The sequence below is a fragment of the Pelecanus crispus genome, chromosome 26 (genome assembly GCF_030463565.1).
Source record: "Pelecanus crispus isolate bPelCri1 chromosome 26, bPelCri1.pri, whole genome shotgun sequence".
NCBI lineage: Eukaryota > Metazoa > Chordata > Aves > Pelecaniformes > Pelecanidae > Pelecanus > Pelecanus crispus.
Genome location: NC_134668.1, coordinates 1,755,309 through 1,771,813, shown reverse-complemented (window position 1 = coordinate 1,771,813; position 16,505 = coordinate 1,755,309). Strand labels below are relative to the sequence as shown.

General features: G+C 69.8%; 3 protein-coding genes across 3 annotated transcripts; 1 reads left to right on the top strand and 2 right to left on the bottom strand.

Moving 5' to 3' along the window:
* Positions 1–448: 448 nt before the first annotated feature.
* On the bottom strand, positions 449–9,072 carry DDX23 (DEAD-box helicase 23). Its single transcript, XM_075724913.1, is given in 21 exon segments — positions 449–1,066; positions 1,172–1,346; positions 1,486–1,594; positions 1,743–1,894; positions 2,064–2,306; positions 2,404–2,581; positions 2,679–2,824; positions 2,978–3,203; positions 3,399–3,542; positions 3,625–3,737; positions 3,819–3,952; positions 4,075–4,213; positions 4,371–4,436; positions 4,540–4,636; positions 4,805–4,903; positions 5,039–5,178; positions 5,180–5,257; positions 7,308–7,442; positions 7,546–7,655; positions 8,869–8,956; positions 9,031–9,072. Coding segments are annotated over 21 exon segments (2,832 nt in total). The 5' UTR covers positions 9,067–9,072; the 3' UTR covers positions 449–842.
* Positions 9,073–9,741: 669 nt separating this feature from the next.
* Positions 9,742–11,954, top strand: DRC2 (dynein regulatory complex subunit 2). The gene is given in 10 exon segments (XM_075724890.1): positions 9,742–9,876; positions 9,976–10,143; positions 10,220–10,389; positions 10,509–10,647; positions 10,749–10,946; positions 11,024–11,242; positions 11,329–11,346; positions 11,348–11,482; positions 11,618–11,704; positions 11,706–11,954. Coding segments are annotated over 10 exon segments (1,518 nt in total).
* A 344-nt stretch (positions 11,955–12,298) lies between these two features.
* On the bottom strand, positions 12,299–14,673 carry FKBP11 (FKBP prolyl isomerase 11). The gene is given in 8 exon segments (XM_075725066.1): positions 12,299–12,516; positions 12,611–12,681; positions 12,768–12,801; positions 12,925–12,993; positions 12,996–13,014; positions 13,869–13,929; positions 14,554–14,579; positions 14,581–14,673. Coding segments are annotated over 8 exon segments (591 nt in total).
* Between the last annotated feature and the right edge of the window lie 1,832 nt (positions 14,674–16,505).

Below are 16,505 nucleotides of genomic sequence, written 5' to 3'. Positions count from 1 at the left end.
CACCGCCCACCCCTCCCCACGTAGCCGTCACCGCACAGTCCTGTAAATACAGCACCCACTGCCCTCGGCCGGGGGCTGGTCAGCGGAGGGTCCCGGCGCTGGGCCGAGCCCCCCGCACCCCCCCCCCCCGGGGCCCTTCGCAGGGAGGGACGCGGGTGGGGGGTCACAGATTTGTTATAATTTCTTTTGTAGAAAGCACTGATTTCCCTGTAACCGGTTTCAGAAACACAAAGAGTGCTCGGAGGTGCTGGTGCCCGTGTCTCTGGGGGTGGCGGGGGGGGACGCTGGGTTGCAGGGGGGAAAGGACGCAGCGCTGGTGGGTGCCGAGCACCCAAAAGCTCTCCCCTCAGGGGCACTGCTGGCTCCCGGCACCTCGGGGAATGCGGGAGGGTGCGGGGAGACAGCACCCAGGGGCTGGCGACGCGGCAGGAAGGGAGAGCGCGAGGAGGCGACGTCCGACAACGTGGCTGCGGGTTTATTCCTGGAGCCTGGAGTTTCAGCTAAAAAAAGGGTGAAACGAACGCAGCTCCTGGGACAGCCCTGCCTAAAAATCAGCGTGCGAAGCCCAGCACCAGCCCAGCCCCGGCAGCAGGTGGGCAGGGAGGAACCTGCCCCCAGACAGCCTCTGGCAGCTCCACCGGTCCGTGGGGAAGGCAGGAAGAGGGACTGGGAGAACAGGGGGGACATTTTGGGACAGCCCCAGCCCCAGTCTCTGCTGTCAGCAGTCCCGGCTTCACAGGGATCTGGGGGTCTGGGAAAAGAGCGGCCAGAAAAGTCCTGGCAGCCCCTGGTCCCGTGGCCCCCGAAGGGATGACTGAGAGGGGGACACCGGTCCTGGGGACTCAGGCGAAGATGGTTTCCTCCCGCCGCTTCTTGGTGAGGATGGTGCCGGGCTTGTGCTGGGCGTCGGGGTGGTTGGCCAGCTCGGGTGGGCAGGAGGACACCGGGCTCTCCAAGATGGCCTGCTTCAGGTCGTAGAAGACGGTGGAGTCCTCTTTGGTGAGGAAGGTGATGGCTACGCCGCTCTTCCCGGCTCGGCCCGTCCGCCCGATGCGGTGGATGTAATCTGGAGTGGGGCAGTGGGGTCAGGCAGGGCCTCGGCGCAGGCAGCGCCGGGGCCAGGCAGCCCCCGCCACACCCCGCAGCCCCCCGGGCTCTGGCCCCGACTCACCCTCGATGTTCTTGGCCATGTCGTAGTTGACGACCATGGAGACGTCGTGGATGTCGATACCGCGGCCGGCCACGTCCGTGGCTACCAAGATGTCTTTGGCCCCGGCCTTCAGGTTGGAGAGGGCAAACTCTCGCTGCTCCTGGCCTTTGCCGCCGTGCAGGGTGCAGGCGTTGTACTGCGAGAGGAGGCGGGGGTCAGCGGTGCCCGGAGCCGTGTCGCGGGGTCCCCACGCCGGGACAGGGGTGCAGGGGCTCAGGACGATCCCCCACCCGCCACAGCCGAAGTTGAGGGGCTCCGGCCCAGCCCAAACTCACCCCCATCTTCTCCAGGGACTTGGCCAGCACGTCGCAGCCCTTCTTCTGGTTGACAAAGATGATGATGGGCGGGTCGAAGCCCTGCTCCAGGATGGCTAACAGCTTCTTCCTGTTGGGGAGGAGGACAGTTGGGCAAGGAGAGGCTGAGCAGGAGTCCCTCCGCTCTCCAGTCCCCCCTCCCACAGCTCCCTCACCCTTAAATACCCCAAAACCACCCCCAAGAGCCATCCTCCCCGCCTCAGCAGCCCCCTCCGCACCTCTTCTCCGACTCCGACATGAGGAAGACCTTCTGCTCCACCCGCTCATGGGGTTTGCCGGCGGAGCCGATGTAGACCACGGCTGGACGACGGAGGTAGCTGCGAGCCAGGCGCTCCACCGCCGGCGGCATGGTGGCCGTGAACATAACGGTCTGCGAGAGAAGGGGGCAGTGAGCGACGTCCACTGCATGGCAGGAACGCGGCTGCGCTGCCTTGGTGCGTGCCCCAAAGTCCCAGGTTGTCCCCTCTCCGCCCCGGGGACTGCGCTCAGCCCCACGGGAGCACCCACAATGCTGCTGTGCGTCTCCTGCCCGCGCCCACCTGTCTGTACTTGTGTTTCCCCGACTCGAAGTTGGCCAACATCTTCTCGGGGTCCTCGGCCTCGTCGGTGTCGGGTTTTTGGTTGGTGACGGGCATGTGCTCCAGGATCTTCTGTACGTCAGGCTCAAAGCCCATGTCGATCATGCGATCTGCCTCGTCCAGCACCACGTAGGTGCAGCGGCTCAGCACCAGGTACCGGTTTTCCAGCACATCGATGAGACGGCCTGGCGTGGCGATGACGATCTGGGGAGGGGGATCCAGGAGGGTTGGCATCCGCAGCCCGGGGCTGAACTGCTCCTCCCAGGTCCCCCCACCGCCCTCCCCAGGGGCTGACACTCACCTCGCAGCCCATGCGAAGGCGGAAGCCTTGGTCCTCGCGGGAGATGCCTCCAATCACGGCCACCGTGCGGATGCCCAGAGGTTTCCCAAACTTGATGGTTTCCTCCTCAATCTGCTGGGCCAGCTCTCGGGTGGGGGCCAGGATGATGGCGTAGGGACCCTGGTCCGACTCCTCAATCCTGCGGCACGGCAGGGCACAGCCACGTCACCCACGGTGCTACGCGCTCCCCCCGCCGCCTTCCGCAGAGCCACCCCGCCCTGCCTCGCCGCACCTACCGATCGATCTTGGGCAGGGTGGTGATCCACACCAGCAGCGGGATGAGGAAAGCCGCCGTTTTGCCGCTGCCAGTCTCAGCCACGCCAATGATGTCGCGGTTCTGCAGGCCGATGGGGATGGCCTGGCGCTGGATGGGGGTGGGCTCCTGGCGAGGGGAACAGCAGGTTTGGGAGCAGAACTTCCCTTTCTCACCCCCTCCCAAAAGACTTGACCCCGCGAGCCAGCCCTTTCCCCTTGACCCCGCTCGCCCGAGGGCTGCCAGGGTCTGCTAGCAGCAGCCCCCTCTCCCCATGCCCACCTTGTAGCCACACTTGTCGATGACCTCCAGGATGTGGGGGGGCAGGGAGGAGTCCTTCCAGGAGCGGATGGGGTTGGGGATCTTGCCCCCCTTGGTGGTGATGCTGTAATCCTCGCGGAAAATGCGCCAGTCCCTGTCTGTCATCTCGTCCAGCTTCTTCTGAGACCAGTGCCGGTCGTCCCAGCGCTGCTTGGCCTCCTTTTTCCGCAGCTTCCGCAGCCGGGCCCTGGATGGGGGGGTAAGGAAGGGGCGAGGGCTCACCCTGTGTCTCTGGGGAGGTTGGAATCATCCTGCCACCCATCCTAAGGGCGTGCTGCAGCCCAGAGGAGCCACCCCCAGCTCCGCACCCTGGTCAAGCGGAGGCAGCCAGCACCCCAAACACCCCTCAGCACCCTCCCAGCTCCCCGCCACGCGCACTCACTCCTCCTGCTCCTTCTCCTCCAGCGTCCGCCTCTTCTCCATCAGGTCACCATAGAAGCGCGACTGTTCCCGTTTCTGCTGCTTCAGGTCGATGCCCGCGATGAAGCCACGGCCCAGCAGCTGCACTTGGTGCCGCTCCTTGTACCTAGAGCGGGGCGGGAGCGTCAGGGGCAGGGCCGGGGCTGCCCCGCACCCCCAGGAGCACCCAGGGGCACCTCACCACTCACAGGGGGTTGTAATCGATGGACGTGTCCTCCGATGCGTCCCACTCAAAGACAAATTTGCGGTCGTTCAGGTGCCGCGTGCGTCTGCGCTTCTTCACTCCTCCCAGGTAACGCTCCTGCGGGCAGGAAGAGATCAGTGGGGAGGGAACCCAGGTCTCCCAGCACCCCTACCGCCCCAGCCCGGCCCCCAGCGCTACCTTGATGGCGTGGAGCTCTTTGCTCTTGTCTTTCTCCTCCCGGATCTTCTGCCTGCCCTCCTCATCCTCCGTGCCGTTAGTCTCCCGCTCCATGCGCTCACGGCGCTCCCTGCGCTCACGCTCCTGGGGGTCTTCTGGGGAGCAGGGGAAGGGTCTCAGCGCCAAGCACCCACCCCACCCCAGGGCTGGGGGGCTGCAGCGGGTCCTGCCTCAGCCCCTCACAGCCAGGCAGGCCGCGGTGGGAACGACACCTTACCCAGCATCTTCCTCCCCATCTCCTGGAACTGCTTCCTCTTCTTCCTCTCCTCCTCCAGCAGCCGCTGCCGTTCCTCCACCTCTTGCTGCCGCCGCCGCAAGGCCTCGGCCTCCCGCTCCGCCTTGGACAGGAACTTGGGCTGGGAGGGAGAGAGGAAGGCTCGCACCAGGCCCGGCAGCAACCCCCTCGCTGCCAAGGCTGCCCCAGGACAGGACCCACCCCCCCCAAACATCCATTGTGTACCGCAGGCACGGTACGGGAGAGCCCTGACACAGGGATGAGGCTTCTGCTCCTACCTTGGCTTCTGCTTCCTCTTCAGCCTTCTTCTTAGCCAGCAGCTCCTCCAAGGACAGGGGCTGGGCCTGTGAACGTGGGGCCGGACCGTTAGTAGCCCCCATCGGGGACCCTGTGCCTCACCAGAGCGATTTCCCCCAGGAGCTATTCCCAGCCAAGCCCCCTCCTCACCTTCTCCTTCTTCAGGGCATTCTCCTCCTCCTCCTCCACTTTCCGTGAGTCCCGCTCCTTCCGGGACTTTGAGTCCTTGCCCCTGCTTGGGGACAAGCTTCCCGGCAAAACAAAGAGGAATCAGGCACCGAACGCAGCCACAGGGTCACCCCGTCCCCGCCGACCGGGGGAACCCTGCCTTCACCCAGGACAACGCTTCCCGCAGGGAACAGCACCGGGGTGCTTATGGGAGAGCAGGGACGCCCCAAAAAGAGATAGGGCTCACCTTGACCGCTTCCTGTCCTTGTCCCGCCGGTGCCCATCCTTCTCCCGGTCCCGGTCCTTCTTGCTCCGGTCCCGGTCGCGCTCTTTGTGCCGGCGATCCCTGCGGAGCGGGGCAGTCACAGCGCGGCCCCAGCCCAACCACCCACCCCTGCCCCTTTGTGGGGCCATTATGGACACGGGACGGTGGAAGAGCTCTTCCCTAAAAAGCTGGGGAGCCACCTGTAACACCCCTCACCTCTCTGTTGACTTGGACCGAGAGCGGGACCGCGACCGGCTGCCTCGTCTCCTGTCCCGGGACCGGTGCCGCTTCCTGTCCTTGGAGGGGGAACCCTTGCGGTCCCGGTCACGGTCCCGATCCCGATCCCGGTCCCTGTCAGGGGAGCGGGGAGCGCTTCCTCTCCTCCTTGACAGGGGACGCATCCCGGTCCTTCTTATCCGTCAGTTCTCCGGCCATCTGCGGGGGAGAGGGTCAGACGGAGGGGGGGGACTGCGGGGGGACACCCCGGGAGGGAGCGAGGAGGGCTGGGGAAGCCGTGGGGAGCGCAGAGGACCTGGGGAGGGCACCGGGGGGCTGTAGAGATGCAGGGAGCCGGGGCGGGGGGGCAGACGGATGCCGGGAGGGATCCGGGAGGGCTGGGGGATCCAGGGTGGGGAGCACAGGGATGCTGGGAGGGCTGGGGGGCCCGGGGTGGGGGGGCAGAGGGATGCCGGGAGGGCTGGGGGACCCGGAGTGGGGAGCACAGGGATGCTGGGAGGGCTGGGGGACGCGGGGTGGGGGGGCAGAGGGGCGCGGGGAGGGCTGGGGGACCCGAGGAGGGCGCCGGGGTAGCTGCCGAGCCCCGGGAAGGGCTGGGGGAGCCGGGGCGGGGGGCAGAGGGACGCCAGGAGAGAGCGGGGAGGGCTGGGGGACCGGGGGATGCAGGCCCTGCCCTGGGTCCCCGGTGCTGGGGCGCAGCCCGGTGAGGGGCGGTAGCGGGATCCTCCAGCCCCTCGGGCCCAGAGGGGTCCCCGGAACGTTCCTGCGGGAGAACCCAGCGGCCTCCCGGTGCCCCCCGAGCCCCGCTCACCGCCGCGGTCCCAGGCCTCAGCGCCGCCCCGCCGCCATGTCCGCCGGCGCCGCGGGGCACGCCGGGAACGCGAGGCCGCCTCCGCGCCGGGACTACAACTCCCGGCAGCCCCCCGCGCCGGCTTCCACAGAACCGCCGCGCCCCGTAGATCCCTCCGCCGCGCAGCGCCCCTGACCCCGCGCGTCCCCAAACCCCACAATGCCCCCCCCAGGACACCCCCCCGCCCCGTGTCAATGTCCCCACGTCCCTGCGCGGCCCACGGTGCCGCGCGAGACCCCCACTGACACCCCCCCCCCCCCCCCAATTTGGGGGTGGGCAGCAGGAGAGACCCATGGCGGGGGGGAAGAAGGAACTTTATGGGGGGCACCCAACAGCACCCTTTCACCCCAGGGACTTTGCCCTCTGTGTCACCACCCACGGGTGACAGCACAGGCGGACGTCAGTGGCACTGTCACCCCTCCCTGCTGGCACTGGTGACACGGGAAGGGACCCTGCCCTGGGGTGCACCTCAACAACCCCCACCCAAAGATGGGATTCCACCCCCCCACCCCAAAAACAGGACCAGGCGCCCGCTGCACGTGGGTGGGTGTTATATTTCCGATAATAAATAAGCTTTTTAATAACACTGACCATGGAACAGAGACCCCCCCCCCCCTCCCTCCCCCCCCCCCCCCAGACAGTCCATAAAACAGCCCCCACCCCACCCTGGCACCCCCCTCCCCACCGGGGTCCCCGGGGCCAAGCAGCAGATGAGGGATGGGGCAGCACGGGGGGAACAGGATGAGTCCATGGATGAACCCCCCCAGCCCGGGATTGGGGAGCAGCTGTCAAGCACCCTCCCTGTGCACCGCACCCCCCCCCCCTCGGACCCCCACCCATGGCAGCTCCATGGGGGGCTGGCCCCCCAGGCTGGGGGCTGGTGGGGGGAGCGGTGCGGTGGGAGGGTGGCAGGCACCCCCCGTCCTCCTTTGGGGGGGGCTCTGTGGCCCTGTCCAGCCCCCTACCCCATCCTGGGGACTCAGGGGGGGCTGGGGGCTTTGAGGAGGAGGAAGTGGGGGGCATTCACATCCCCCCCCTTCACATGACAGAGCAGCTTTTTGCTTTTTCCTTCTTGAAGGCGGAGGAGATGAGCTCGGAGCGGCTGGGCAGGTGCAGGAGTCTCTTGGAGAGGCTGCGAGGGGGGCTCTTGGGGGGCTGCGGGGGGGCTTTGCTGAGGCAGATGCCGGACACGGTCCGGAAGATGCTGTGGACGCTCTTCTCCGAGGTGAAGGCCGAGCACTCCAGGTAGCTCTCGGCTCCCAGCTGCCTGGCCGCCGCGCAGCCCTGCAACCCAACCCCGCGTGAGGCCGCTGCAGCACCCCAAATCCACCCCCCCCCCCGCCCATGGGAACACCCCTCATCCACACCCCCTCTCCATGGGAACACCCCCCACCCAACCTGCTCATAGGAGATGGGTGCCTGCTTCTGGTGCGAGAGCTCCATCAGGGTGCTCAGGTCCGTCCGTAGGTCTGTCTTGCAGCCGATGAGCAGCACCCGCGTGTTGGGGCAATAGTCCAGGATCTCCGTTTTCCACTGCGGGGTTGGGGGGGGGACGACATAGAGCCGCTGTCAGTACAAGAGGACCCCAAAATGCTCCCCCCCACCCCGCAGAGGGGCTTCCCCGCCGGCCCCTCACCTTCTTGGACGCGCTGTCCAGGGTCTCGGGGCGGCTGATATCGAAGCAGAGCAGGACGGCATCGGAGTCACTGTAGCAGAGGGGACGCACGTTGTCGTAGTAGGGAGAACCTGGGAGAAAACGGGGTGTCATCGCACAGCACCCCCCCCAAAGGGACCCAGACCCCCGGGAGTGGGTGCTTGTGAAGGGACACAGCTCTAGAGTCCCCCGTCCCCCCCCAAAACACCACCTCTGCTCCCCACAATCCATTAACATCGCCATCGGCCCCTAACGAGGCAGCAGGAAATGGATCCCGTGGCATTTATATAACAGCCGCCCCCCCCGCCATGTTGGGGAGCCCCGCCAGCACGCAGGTGTGTCGGGGGGGAATTGGGGGGGGGACGCAGCAGGGTGGGGGGCTGCCACCCCCACGGGGTCCCTGGGGAGCCGGGGCCACCAGCACCGCACTGGGGACTGCGGGGACGGTGCGTGGGGGACGGTGCGTGGGGGTGCCAGGGCAGTGGGGTGCTCCTGCGGGTGTGGGGGTGGCCAGGGTGCCCCCCCATCACCACCCACGACCCCAAAAGGCCTCGGAGGGGTTGGTGGTTGTGGGGTTTTGTTTTTTTTTTTTTCAACCCAGACGCTCCGTGCGTGGAATAGCAAAGAGGCTGCGCCAGCGCATTGCCATAGCAACACAGGGACCCGCGGGTGGCGGGGACCCCCCCTCCGACGGGGGGGACACTGCAGCACCAGGGCAGGGCTGCCCCAGCACCCCCCGTGCCCCCCCAGCCCTTTAGGGGTGCCCAGGGAGGGGCAATACCTGGGTGCCCCATTGCCCCCCCCCATTCGCAGTCAGCCCCGCAGGGGCCCCGGCACCCCATGCCCTACCCGGGGGGCTCACAGCAGTGCCGGGGACCCCCCCAGGAAGGGGGGCAGCGCTGTGTCTGTGCCCCCCCCAGGCCAATCCCCAGGGACTCCCTGGCAGCCAGGCCCCCCTGCGCCCCCCAGCCCCAGGGATCCGGCCCCCCACCCTAAACCAGCCCCCCCGGCATCCCCCCACTGCGGCCACCAAGCCCCCCCCCCCCCGCAGGGACCCCCATGCACCCCACTGCAGGGCTCCCTCCACTGCAGCCCCCCCACAGGGCCCCCCCCCAAACGCCAGGCCTGCCCCCCCCACTACAGCCACCCCCTCCCCGAGACCCCAAACCGCCTTCCCCCAGCAAATACCCTCATCACCACCCCCCCCCGGGGCCGGGGCTGCCCCCGCCCCGCTGCACCCCCCGGTACCGGAGGGCTCCCCCACCGCCACCCCCGTGCATGCACCTTTCCCCCCGCCCCCGGTACCGGAGGTGTCCCAGAGGCTCAGCTCCACCCGCTGCTCCTCGCTGGCCAGACACGCCGTGTAGTTCTCAAACACGGTGGGCACGTACGTCTGCAACGGCACCGAGAGCGTCAGCGCCCGGTCCCGCTGCCGGTCCCCGGTGCTCGGTCCCGCCTCCGGCTCACCTCAGGGTAGCAGTCCTTGGCCAGCACCTGCAGCATGGCCGTCTTGCCGCACTGCACGTCGCCCACCAGCACCAGCTTGCAGCGGGCCGGGGCGGCCGGTGCCGGCCTCCGCTCCCGCATGGCGGCGGCGCAGAGCGCACCGCTCCCGCCGCCCGCCCGCCGGCCCCGCGCCCCGCCGCCGCAGCGTCCTTATATACCCCGCCGACGCCGAGCCCCGCCCACGGCGGCGCCCGCCCGCCAATCGTCGCGGCGGCTCCCGGCACGCCGGCCAATAGCGGAGAGGCGGGGGACTCCCGGGGCCCCGCCCCTTGGGGTGCGAGGCCGCTCCTCCGGGCCAGGGGGCGTCTGTGTGGCTGCGGGCGGAAGTGGGGCGCTGCTCCCACCCCAAACCGGAAGTAGCGGTTGCTAGGAAACCGGTGGGACGCCGGCCTCCGGGCCGGGGGCGGTGGAGGGGGCGCGATCGGTACTGGGACGGGGGGGCGGGACCCCTGTAGTGCCGGAGGGGGCGCCGAGGGGCGGGGGGGGAACCGGAGGGGTGCGGGGGCGATGGCGCCTGGGGTTACCCCAAAGTGGGGGGGGGGCTGGGGGGACCCCAGAATGAGATCGGGGTGAGCGGGGCGGAACGGGGCTTGGAGGGGGCCTGGAGGGGCCGCAGCCGGGACCCCGGGCATCCCCACCACTTCTCACGCCGTGTGCCCGGGCCCAGCCGCCATGCCGGCCAAGCGTCGCCCGCGGGCGGCAGCCCCCATGGCGGCGGAGGACCGGCTCCTGCTGCTGCAGAGCCAAGCGCTGGCTGAGGAGGAGGCGGCCAAGACGAAGGGGGAGATGCTCACCCTGTTCCTGAAGGTGCGTGGGGGGCCGGGGTGGGACGTGGCAGCGTGTTTCCCCACATGCAGCCCAGCCCTTGACCCCCCTCCCCGCCACTCACGGCCCCCCCCCGCACAGGACAAGCTGGCCAAGGAGGAGCGCAACAGCACCCTGAACCTCCACAAGCTTGGCACGCAGTGGCGGGCGGTGCTGCGGGAGACCAAGGACGAGGAGCTGCGCCAGGACATCGAGATCCTCAGCCAGACCTTTGCGCGGGTGATGGACTGCAAGGACAGCGTCATCGAGGCAAGCGCTGGGCTGGTGGGGCCGGGACGGCGCCGGGGCCCAGCTGTGACCGAGCCCCCCCCGCCAACCTCTGCAGTCCCTGGCCACAGATCTGGAGGAGGCGGAGGAGCAGCACGCCCGGGCCCTGCGCAGCCACCTGCACAACATTGACCGCCTGCTGCAGCTCCAGCGCTGCCGTCTGATGTGCCTGGAGGAGGGGTACGGTGCCCAGCTGGAGGCCCTGAAGACGGAGTTTGAGGCTGAGAGGTACAGAGGGAGAGAGGGACAGCAGTGGCACCCGCTGGCTGTCCTGTCCTGGCACTCACGGCCCAGTCGGGATCCACCGTGGCTTCCCTCTGCCAGCAGCTCCTCCGTGTTTTCCCCAGGAGAACCATCCTTGAGCAGCACGAGCAAGAAAGCCACTACCTGCGGGACCTGGCTCTGGCCATGGAGCAGAATTACACCAAGAACGACCATGAGGCCACGCTGAATTTCCAGAGTGCCCGGGATGACATCAAAAACAAGGCATGGCGAGAAACCAGCAACGAGCCTTTTAGGGCTTGCAAGCAGAACATGCGGCGAGGTTTGGGAGCTGCTGGGTCACCCACACCCGAGTCTGTCCCCAGAGCCTGCAGGAGAAGCAGTACAGCCGCATGCAGCTGGGCGGGAAAGCAGAGGTGCTCTGGGAGCAGTTCCAGCAGGCCATGCAGAGCTACACGGAGGCCACCGAGCACCAGAAGATCGCTTTCGAGGTGCTGAAGCAGAAAGATGAGAAGAGCGCCAGGGAGATAGAGATGCAGGCGAAGAAGCTGCAAAAGCTCCAGGTCGTGGCAGGGCGTGGGGACAGCCGTGGGAGAGGAGATGTCCCCGTCCCCGCCGCTCACATTTCGCCTGTCCCCAGGACTCGGTCACAGCCACCAAGGGCCGGATCGTGGCTCACCTGCGGGAGAGCGAGGAGCAGAACCGGCGCGCGTGGGAGGAGAAGGAAAGGGTCCTCAGGCAGCTCCAGGAGCTCAAAAGCGAGATGAACCAGGCCAGGACTAAGGCCCATGACAGCCTGGCCAGGCTCACCGCGCAGAGCAGCGCTGCCCTGAAGGCGCTGGCGCGGGTGGTGGAGAAGGTGAGGCCGACAGCGCCACGGGCAGGGGAACGCCGGGGGGCTGCCGCTGTCCCCTCCCACCCTGCCCTCACTTGCAGCCCCCCCAGGCCCAGCGCGTCCTGCGGGCTGGCCGAGATGTGCCGCAGGCTGGAGACGGAGGAGGAGAAGGTGCTGCCCTTCTACCTTTCCTCGCTGGCGGAGGGGGAGCAGCAAGACGCCCAGCAAATCCTCGAGGAGACGCCTGCGGAGCCCCTGGCCAGGGTGAGGAGGCAGCGCTGGGGTCCCAGACGCTGCTGCGGGCGAACAAGGGACAAGATCCAGCCTTGGGGACAGCCTGGCTGGCGTGTGGGCAAGTTGGGGACCCCCCCCTGGCCCTCCTCCCTGCCTCTCACCCAGGCCATGCGGGACTACGTGGGGCTGGAGCGCTTCTGGCAGCGGTTCAACAAGGCGAAGCTGGAGGAGCAGGCGCTGGAGCGGGAGCGGGGCGGCCCTGAGCCAGAGGAACGGGCGCCTGCGGGAGCTGCTCAGGCAGTACCTGGCGGGGATCTCCGGCAGCCGGGAGGTGCTCGGCGAGCTCAACCCACTCCTCGCTGTCGAGCATGAGAGCGGCGTCCCCAGGGACTTGCTCCATGCCAGGGAGGGCTGTGCACAAAGTCACCGGGACAACCCTTACAGCCTTTTGGGAGAGGACGCCCGCCCGGATCCCAGCCCCAGCTCCGTTGGCAGCGGCTGATTATCACCCCGTGGACTGGGGCACCCAGCCTGGCGCTTGGGGATGCCGCAGAGACCGTGACTGCTGGGAGTTGCCATAAAAGAGCTAAACTGTGCCCAAAAAAGCACGCCAGGGTCTTATTTCTAGTCATGCTGAGCTTTGTCGGGGCAGGTCAGGGTTTGTAACCTCCATGTCTGACACGTCAGCTCCGTGGGCACACAAAATCCCCGCTGCCGGAGCGGGCAGGGAGCTCGGGGTGGAGGGGGGGTGGTGCACAGCCCCTTCCCACTGCTCCATCCCCCCCACCGCCCCCCGGAGCCGGGCAGAGCAGACACGGAGCAGCCAGGGATGCTGAGGTGAAGGCTTTATTTCTTTTTGGCTTTGTTCCTCTTCTCCTCCTTCAGCTTCTTCTTGGAGAGTTTGGGGCTGCTGGCCTTGCGGTAGAGGTGGTACCCGATGAGCCCCAGCAGCGCCGGCACCAGCCCCAGGCACAGCAGCGGCAGAACCTCATTCACCACCTTCTGCCAGTAACTGGCCCGGGACAAAGCAACCAGCTCCACCTCGAACCGCAGCACCGCGTCACCTGGCGAGGTGGGCAGAGCCTCAGCGGGGGCCACAGGGGCCAGTGGGGACCCCATAGGGAACCCCCCCGGGTGACCCCCGAGGGCTGCGCTCACCTGGGATGGTGGGAGGGGAGCCCCGCTTGCCGTAGGCCAGGTGAGGGGGGATGATAGCTCTCCGCTTCTCCCTGCCGCAGCGAGAAACCGTCGGTGCCGGTGTCCCCTGTGCCACATTGTGGCGGGGGGACGCTGCCCACCCCCTCGCCCGGCTTACCCCACACACATGTCCAGCAGACTCTGCTCCAGGCCTGTAAGGAGACGGGGGGAGAGGGGTGAGCGGGGGCTGCCAGGAGCACCCCACGGCCCGTCCGGATCACGGCTAAACCCCCCCCCCCCCCCGCCCCGGGTGCCCGCCCTGGCCCCGCACTCACCGGGGATGACTTGGCGCTTGCCCAGCTCCACCTGGAGCGGGGGGTCCCGGCTCAGCGAGGTGTCGATGATCGGCCATCTTCCAGGCTGCCCTGCAGGGACACGGGCACGGGTCACCCCTGGGGACGCGGAGGCGGTTCTGCCCCCGGCGCTGATCCCGTGCGGGTCCCAGCGTTGTCCCACTCTGGTCCCGGGGCTGGTCCTGCTGCCCCCCCCACCCCCAGGGCCACCCTGGGGACATCCCCAGCCCGCTCCCAGTGCCCAGGGCCAGCCCCAGGGCAATCCTCGTGCTGGTCCTGGTGCCAGTGCAAACCCGTCCCCATCCTGGGGCTGTCCCCCCTCACCAGTGCCACCCAGAGCCCATCCTGGAGCCGTCCCCATGCCAGTCCCAGTGTCACCCTGATGCCAGTCCCAGTGCCACCACCCCTATGCCTGTCTTGGTGCCACCCAGGGCCCATCCTGGAGCTGTCCCCATGCCATCCCTATGCCAGTCCCAGTGTCACCCAGGGCTCATCCTGGGGCTGTCCCCATGCCTGTCCCAATGCACTACCCCTTGCCTGTCCCAGTGCCACCCAGTGCCATCCTGGCTGTCCCCATGCCAGTCCCAATGCCACTACCCCATGCCTGTCCCAGTGCCATCCAGGGCCCATCCCAGTGCCACACCCATGCCAGTCCCCGGTGCCACCCAGGGCCCATCCCAGGGCTGTCCCCCATGCTTGTCCCAGTGCCACCCCCATGCTTGTCCCAGTGCCACCCCCATGCCAGTCCCGGTGCCACCCAGGGCCCATCCCCTGCTGTCCCCCATGCCTCCTCCAGCGCCATCCCCATGCCAGTCCCAGTGCCTGTCCCATGGCCCCCCTCGGTGCCCCCCCCGTGCCCCCCCGGCCCCCCCGGTGCCGGCCCCGCCCGGCGAGCGCAGTGCTGACGTGTTCCTCCCGCCCCGCACCGTGTAGTGGATGTGCACCGTGTCCCCGGGCGCCGACAGCTCCGTGCAGCCCTCGGGGGGAGGCCACCTGCAACCGGGGGTCACGGGGGGCTGGGGGGGGGCTGGGACGGGCCCCCCCCCCCCGCTCCCCCCGCCTCGGGGTCCACGCACCCGCCGTGCCCACGGGGCCCCCGAGCGCTCCGTCAGCCGGACTCCCCCCCCCCCCCCCCCCCCACTCCCCTCCCACCGATCCGTCGGTGCCCGGGCTCCCCCTCCGTAGCCCGGTCCTCCCGGTGTGTCGTCCCCCCCCCGCAGCCCGGTCCTCCCCGGTCCCTCCCCCCCCCGCGCAGACCCGGTCCTCCCGGTGCCCCCCGCTCCGCAGCCCGGTCTTCCCTGTGCCCCCCACTCCGTAGCCCGGTTCCTCCCGGTGCGCCCCACCCCCCCCCAGCCCGGTCCTCCCCGTGCCCCCTGCTCCGTAGCCCGTCCTCCCGGTGCTCCCCCCCGCCCCAGCCCGGTCCTCCCGGTGCCCCCTGAGCCCCCCGCCCAGGCCGGGCTCCCCGGTGCCCCCCTCCGCCCCCCGGACAACCGCATCTCGCCCGCTGCCGCGGTCCCCGCCGGTGCCCCGCTCCCGCTCTGAGCTCCCCATCCGAGGGGGCTGCCGGGGATCCCCGGTGCTCCCGTTCCTCCCCCCCGCCCCCCCCCGGGGCTCACGAGTGTCTCCAGCCGCAGCCCCCCGGGCACCGCTTTCGGTTTCGCTCTCGGCGGCGCGGGCGGGCGGCGGCGGCGGCAGCAGCAGCAGCAGCAGCAGCGCGGCGGGGGACGGCATGGCCGGGCTGGCGGCGGCGGCGGCGGCGGCAGCACCGGGACCGCCCCCCCCCCCCCCCCCGGCCCGGCCCCCGGGCGCCCCCCGGGCACCGCCCCCCCCCCTCCGGCCCCGCCCCCGCCGGCACCGGGACGCGGCACCGGGCCCGGGCCCTGGGACAGGCGAGGCGCCGTCGGGGCGGCCGGAGCTGCCCCCGAGCCCCGGTGGGTCCCGGGGGTGGTGGGGGGATCCCTGGGCCCGGCCACCCCCCTCGGTGCCCGGGGACACGCGTCCCTCCGCGCTCCGCTGCCCACCCAGCCCGGGCTGGCACCGGCGTCCGTCGGTGCCCCGGGGACTGTCCCGGTGGTCCCGGGCTGAGCCGGCCGCCGCTGCCCACCCCCGGGCGGGGGGTGCGGGTGGGGGGGCCGGGCCGGAGAGTTCATCCCGCGGCACCGGATGGGCACAGCACCGACGCCGTCGGGACTCGGGACTCGTACCGGCAGGCCGGCAGCAAAGCCGGGGAGAAACCGGCACCCCACCGGGACCCAGGACCCCTCCCCCGTCACCCTCCCAGGTCCAGGATCCCTTCCCATCACCCACCTGGATCCAGGACCCCTCTCCAGCACTCACTCGGTCCCAGGACCCCTCTCCAGCACCCACCCGGGTCCAGGATCCCTCCCTAGCACCCACCCGGGGCCCAGCATCCTTCCCCGGCACCCAGTGGGTGCCAAGCATCCCTTCTCCCGGCACCCCAGCACCCCTATCCAGCCCCCCCGGCCCAGCGGCACAAGGGAAGCTGAGCCCCTCGCCACCGAGGGGGCCGGGACTGGGCTGGGGGCCCGGCGCGCAGCCGAACCCACCCCAAAGCCCCCGCATCCCTGCGCCTGGAGGGCACCAGCCCCCGGGGCAGGAGGGCAGAGCCGGGGGGACACGGGGAGCAGCCCCGGCTCGGGGGTGGTCACACCGGCACATGGCGGGCAAGCCCGGCTCCCTCACCCCATGCTGGCGGCGATGGCGGCAGCGGTGGCGCCGACGCAGGCCCCGGTGCGGCTCCCGGACGACGGCATCGGCACGCCGGCCCCACCGGCGCACCCACATACCAGCCCCCGGTTGCCGAGAGGTGGGGAAGCCGGCTGGCGGCTGGGGGCCAGGTCGTTAATGGGATTAGGGCCACCGGGTCAGCGCCGGGGCCGGCCCCCGCCAGACAAAGCCGCTGGCCTGGCCGGTGGGAACGCGCCGGTGCCGGCCTCTGCGGCTCCCAGCCCATCGGGGAGCCCCAGTCACCCCCCGCTCCAGCCCCCCCCCCCCATGCAGGAGGACCCAACTGTCACCCAGGGGTGGGTTTGTCACACCCCCCGGCACCCACTCAGTCACCCCCCAGGGCCTGGCTGTCACCCTCCAGGACCCTACGGCCCCCACCCCAGGGCTGGGTCTGTCACCCCCAGCTGTCCCACCCCCCCCGGTGTCACCCGGCCGTGTCCCGTCACCCCGCTCCACGGTGACACGCTTCCCGCGACAGTCCAGCCAGATGGGGACCTCGTCTGTGAACCGGAACTCCCCAGGGACACCCCTGTCACCCACCCCAGGGACAACCGTGGGGACACCCCCCATCACCATCCCAGAGGGACGCTGGGGACTGTCACCACCCCAGGGACACCCCCCATCATCACCTGGGGTGTCCCCAGGGTGTCACTGGTGTCCCCCAGAGTTCCTATCCTGGGGGTGTCCCCAGTGTCCCCATCTCAGGGGTGTCCCCAGGGTGCCCCCCAGGGTGTCCCTGTCCCAGGGGTGTCCCCAGGAAGTTCCGGGAGCCCGGCACCCAGCCCAGGGGGGAACCCCACTCCCCCTGCTCCAGC